The sequence below is a fragment of the Formica exsecta genome, unplaced genomic scaffold, assembly GCF_003651465.1.
Source record: "Formica exsecta isolate Colony F162 unplaced genomic scaffold, ASM365146v1 scaffold87, whole genome shotgun sequence".
NCBI lineage: Eukaryota > Metazoa > Arthropoda > Insecta > Hymenoptera > Formicidae > Formica > Formica exsecta.
In genome coordinates this window covers 38,130-44,351 of record NW_021853642.1, presented here as the reverse complement: position 1 = coordinate 44,351, position 6,222 = coordinate 38,130, and the positions used below count along the sequence as shown (strand labels likewise).

At 29.6% G+C, this 6,222-nt stretch overlaps 2 protein-coding genes across 2 annotated transcripts in view; both read right to left on the bottom strand.

The window, feature by feature from the left end:
* The window catches only part of LOC115244785, a 15,137-nt gene extending 12,108 nt beyond the window's left edge, over nucleotides 1–3,029 (bottom strand). Inside the window, exon 1 of the mRNA XM_029822724.1 lies at nucleotides 2,073–3,029. Coding sequence (XP_029678584.1) covers nucleotides 2,073–2,270 — 198 coding nt within the window. The 5' untranslated portion in view covers nucleotides 2,271–3,029. The remainder of the gene's footprint in view (nucleotides 1–2,072) is intronic.
* A 617-nt stretch (nucleotides 3,030–3,646) lies between these two features.
* LOC115244786 overlaps nucleotides 3,647–6,222 on the bottom strand; it is a 10,049-nt gene continuing 7,473 nt past the window's right edge. Inside the window, exons 6-9 of the mRNA XM_029822725.1 lie at nucleotides 4,515–4,605; nucleotides 4,104–4,240; nucleotides 3,850–3,982; nucleotides 3,647–3,697 (exon numbers count right to left, since the gene is read on the bottom strand). Coding sequence (XP_029678585.1) covers nucleotides 3,647–3,697; nucleotides 3,850–3,982; nucleotides 4,104–4,240; nucleotides 4,515–4,605 — 412 coding nt within the window. The remainder of the gene's footprint in view (nucleotides 3,698–3,849; nucleotides 3,983–4,103; nucleotides 4,241–4,514; nucleotides 4,606–6,222) is intronic.

The following is a 6,222-nucleotide window of genomic DNA, read 5'->3' as shown; positions in this document are numbered from 1 at the left end:
ATAAAAATTAGAATGCGTTAATCCATTCCGCTCCCTTGTTTGAAGTAAAATAATTCCAAATTGCTCCTTCTGATATTTAATATTTTATTCCTATTCCTAATAATTTCTCTATTGTGCGCAGGGCCTAACTGTTTGCCTATTTGACCGACATATAAAGCGTTATAATTACTGCACTTAATTTTGTAAACGACATTGCTGTAAAAAGTTTTAGGAAAGGTGTCTTTGTGTACTTTAATATAACTGTGTAATTTATAGTTTTATTCTTCGATACTGGATAAATATTAATTTTCTTATTTCTTGAATTATTGAATAATGTTTTGAAACGTGTCTGAAAGATTTGAAAGATGAGCTTTAATGGATAACCATTGTCAAGCAGAATTTTTATAACAAACTCAATATTTTTGAAATGAAACTTTGGATGTGGGAGTAAAAATGCTCTATCAATAAGGCCAATAATTGTGCCTTTTTTCTGACAAAAAAGTTTAGATATCTTCCCGAACAAATTTGGTTTGAAACTAATCATATATTATACGGTTCTTATTTAAAATCATAGTGATATCCAAAAAATTTGATCTATTGTTTGTTCCCATTTCCAATGTGAATTGTAAAGAAATAGAAATAAATTATTTAAAAATATTCAATGTATAATCGATCAAAGAAGACGGAATAGCAAGAACAATATCATTCACATATCTAAAGTAAAAAGGAAGGGGGGGGAGGGAGGGTGAGCTTTAATATCTCAAATGCTTTTTTCTCTCAGTTTTGCAGTACAATGTCCGCAATGATCGGGGACAGAGGAGAGCTCATGGATGTATCAAAGTTTTGTTGGTAAATAACATCATTAAATGTAAAGAAAGTTGAATTTAAAATTTAAAGAAAGTTAAATCTAACTGCTAAGAGAAATTGAAAAGTCTTACCATTATCGGAAATATAATTCTATCTATCCGGCACACTGTTCATCGCAACTTCAATAAGTATAAAAAGATATAAAAGTAAGGCTCTTACACGATTAAAATCAAGTAAAATCCGAGTAAAAAAGCAAAAGAGCCACGCGCAGTTTTTTGGGCGCAAAGGTATATAATTTAAACCAAAAAATAAATTAAAAAATTAGAGAATTTCTTTAATTACATGATTCGCGAAAGGCGGACGTTTCGGCCCTTTTTTTGGCCATCATCAGCGCAAATAATACTAAACTCAACAATATAAACGGTATACAGAAAGAGTCTTAATCAATTAAAGCGCAGAGTTACATGGTGACCAACGGTAGAAGGCGTGATCCCTCATGTCGCTCCAAAAGGCAAAAACCATTCTCCATATAGTCCATGTTATTTCGGGGCAGAAACCTCGATTCTTTAAGCATAAATCCACGAACATGATGATACGTTAATAATTGTGTATAAAAGAGACGCAACGCACAAGTCGACAGCAAAAATTTTTCAGCAACGCAAAGTCTTAACTAAACTCACTAACTAACCACAGAGTAATGAGAAGTATTGTTCGGCGAAAAAGGTGAGATGATAAAAACAAATGTTACCAATAGCGGTAAACAACGATACAAAAAAATTAGATTGTCAAAACAGTGAAATGAAAAACAATATCAGCATTGTCTGTAGTATAAAATCAAAATAATACTCTAATTTTTTAATTTATTTTTTGGTTTAAATTATATACCTTTACGCCCAAAAAACTGCGCGTGGCTCTTTTGCCTTTTTACTCGGATTTTACTTGATTTCAATAAGTATATTTGTAAAAAAAGAAATGACATCTAATGAAATTAGACTAAAGTTATTATTAATATGAATCTCTCCAAAAGCTTTTTACCAATTTAAAGCTATTTGAAACATTACTATGAGCTATTAAAAAACTTTTAAATATGATCTGATGTAAGTAAGAAGCTAAATGGTAAACCTTAATTGTTTCCCTCACCATATGATACATTCGTATGATACATTCGTAAAAGCCGTTATTGTTTCAATTTAATTTTAATTTAAGTTATATATGTGGTATAGGACTGCTCTTTTGCATGCTTTTAATTTCTTATATATTAATAATATTATTATATTAGAGCTTACCTGAAATATAAGACTAGTCGTTAAAATAGTAGACAAGAAAATGAATTGAAGTCGAGTAAAGTTCGATTGTTTATAAGGCCATAGGCCAATAGCTAGCAAAAGAATCCTATTCAGATTAAAATACTGAGTCTCGAGACGGATCATATTCTTGCGATGTCTGGAATGCATATGATAGTGAAGTAACGTAAGTGTACACATCCCCTTCTTTATCGATTAATCGACCAGGTATTTTATTCCTTTTTTCTTCTGGTGTAAATTTTAGCACAAATTGCATATAATTTCGTATAATACAAAGCCGATACAACTATAGAACGTAGCAAAAATAAAATATCCACAGTTTAACAGTATTTCTCGCAATAAAATCCCTAATTATGCGATCGATATTTGATAGCGGAGTAATTTCAGAGTGTTATTTAAGAAAATTGGTGTTATTTAAGAATATATATTTACAAAAAGAAATTCTTGCGCGAAAGTCGCGCATGCGTATTCGCAACTTCTTTTATATCGCAGATTTACACCTTTCATTCTATTGTCCGCACTTATGACGTACGTTTGGTCTTCGAGACGAAGGTCATTCACTCTTGAGAGCAAGAACGGGCCTTTCTGGTAAAGCTCATACTATTTAAATTAATTCATAAGATCTGTATGCATGATATATATGTTAAACTTTTAATTATCAATTAACGTGATAAAGGTTATCGTTTTAAAAGCTAAATATCGACATATTACAATTACCAACTGTCACTTTGTATGTGTTGGCATAAATCTTTATTACTTACGTCACTTTGATCAACAAAAGACTTAAACTTAAAAATTCAAAGAAGCCAGCACTAAGAATAATTTAAACATATGGAAATAGTATTTGACTTGCTGAGTATTTCTTATTATATAAATTGCATGTACGAAAAATCGAAATGTTTAAAAACAATGTAACGTTAATCAAATCTATTAATTGATATATAGCATCTATTATTTGATATAATAGCTAATTTTATGTGTCAGCTTTAAGAATAATTATCTCTTTCAGCTTTACATACATAAAACATTTAAATTATCAAGTTATATTGAAAGATGTAAAATGATTTTTGTTGAAGACAGCTTTATTTCTCAAATCTTGATATTTTATTTGCACATAGGCCATTCATTATAAAAAAAATTATACTTTAAAATAAGTTTGGCAAATATTAACAATATATAAGTTATTCATTAAAAATAATGTGGCAATACATATATCACAAAAGTTAAAACTTGAAAATAATGTAAAATTAAGTAAATTTGTATCAGTGTTCTATATTTTATTTGAAATTTATGATATATTGAAAATCTATGTAATATCTTTAATTATATATATTTATATTTTTAGAGATCTTATATAATTATTTAAAACCATTAGGACTTTTTAGGAGTATTTAAGACCAAACTATGGTAATTAATAATAACTTTTAACGTGGGATTATTATACACTTTTAATTTTTAAATGTAGTATAATTGTAATATTGAAGTTTATTTAACTAAATATCTTCTAGATTATAATTTATTTGCTATTATTTACTATTATTTTTCTTCTTGCCTTATTATTGCGTTGAATACATGACAGTAAAGTAAGAAACCGAAGTTTTTACCAGCTGTAATGTTTATTGGGTTGAACGGAAAGTTCGTGCCATTTTTTGCTAACAGATGAAGACCGAAAAAACGGCACGGACTTTCCGTTCAACCCAATATTTGCAATATGTTATCTTGTATGTATATTTTGATAATATATATTTATTATATTTACCGTTGCGAAACATTCCAACGATCCGACAAATAGTCCATCGATATTTATAGTAAATTCTTTGGTTCCTTTTTGCAGCAGAAATAGTATCAGTTTCTGTATATGTAACGGAGCTAAATGCCATTGAACGTCATACCTGCGCAATCATGTCAAGATAGCATATATGTATATTTCTACTCGACAACATTGACCTCTCTGCAATTAAATAAACATTTTTTAAGATGCGACATTTCATACAATTTGTCTAAAATTCTTACACGGTAGCAAAGAGGTCACCATTGTGATCTGTTATATCCTGCGCAATATAATTGGCTACAAACATATATAAAATACTAATAGTTGTAAATATAAAGGGAAATAAAATTTCCTTGGTATCATCTCCATGTGATGCAATCTGAAAAATCTAAAACACAAGATCGCGGTTGACACGAATTTGCATCTGCATTTCTTATGTTTTCTAAACAAGAAAGAAAGAGAAAGAGAGAGTGAGAGAGAGAGTGGTTGAGAGAGGTGGAGAGAGGAAAGGGAAAAAGAAAAAGAGAAAAAATATACTTTTTCTTGATATAAAAAACAGAATATATTATGTGAAATATATATTGTATATACAATATTTATATATTAAGTCTTATGTGAAAATAGTTGATATAAAGACATAATACAAGACTTACTCGAAAGAGATTAAGACTCAAACAGACCACTCCGACTATTATTAAACAGAATAACATTTTCTCAATTTTGGATACCAAAAGTTCGGATAATCTTTAAAAACCAAAAGATATTATTAGAAATATTATATACTTGTATATATGTATATATATATATATATATATATATATATATATATATATATATATATATATATATATATATATATATATATATATATATATATATATATATATATATATATATATATATATATATATATATATATATATATATATATATATATATATATATATATATATATATATATATATATATATATATATATATATATATATATATATATATATATATATATATATATATGGGAAAGTAGGGTCAAACCGGATAGGCGGGTCAAACCGGTATCTCTGTTTCTTCGTGATACGTGCTACTATCTTTGACTAACTCGTGTTATTAGTTGTAGTTTGATGCCAACATTATTTTGAGATGAACCGTGCCCACGTGCACGATATTTCTTTTCTAAAAGGAGTTCAAAATTTTCGGGCCAGAGAAGATCGATATCGGGGCAAGAATCAAGTCGTTATGAACTTTTTCTATACAGAACATCTGCTCGGTAAATGCGGCATTGTATTCTGTACATATTAGAGAGTATATCGCAATAGTTTTGATTGTCACTTTGTACGCCGGAAAAAACAGCCACAGTGTTTTTTATTTTTCTTGTGTTGGGGCAAAACCGGATACCTATACACCTCATTTAATGAAAAAAGGAAAAACTGTTTTCCTGACTTTATCTCCCTACAAAAAGCAGTTGGAAACGAAAACTGCCACTCAGAAAAAGAAACCACTAAAAAAAGCTTTTTGAGATTCCTAAAGTCAAAAAATTAAATAAGAAAGTCCTACAGCAATGTAGAGCAAGAGGATATCTTTATTTGTGATTTTTATCAAAAGAATACATCTTTATATTGTATTTTGGGTAAATATGCCGATCAAGGGAGACAGTCCCGATGACCTTGACCTTGACATATGTTGTCAAGGTCATGACCCTGAACAACATTCAAAAGGTCATAGCCGTCGCTCATAGTTTATTAAAAAGTTATTAATGAAGAAACTTTAATGAATAGAACATAATTTTACGACACCATGTACGTTTTAGAAGGGTTAAGGTTAGATATAGAGTGAATTTGGTTTCGTTTTGGAAAGTACATGCATGGACGCAGGTTCCGCCCCCCTACGGGGGGACTCCACTTCCGGAAGATATAACCTAACCCAATCCAAATTTTAGTTTTAAATCAGAGAGAGAGAGAGAGATAAATAGGTAGTTTTTTATAATCACTTATAATCACTGCGTCCACGCATACACTTTCCCATCCACACAACAATCATGGGGTGGACTTCGTTTCGCGTTGTCTTGACAACATATGTCAAGGTCAAGGTCATCGGGACTGCCTTCCTTGATCGGCATATTTATCGTATTTTGTTTAAAATAAATCTAGATTTTGTAATTATACGGTATTTTACATGTTTTCAAATATGTACCCGGTTTTACCCTACCGGTAGGGCAAAACCAGATATTTTGACTTCTCCAAAAAATCTTGTTATCCTTGATAACCAAATATTTTTTTTCAGCGAAATCTTTTTACTCTTTGATTTTTTGTAGAAAGACAAATCCAAAAAAAAACCCGATTTTATCCTACTTTCCTCTATATA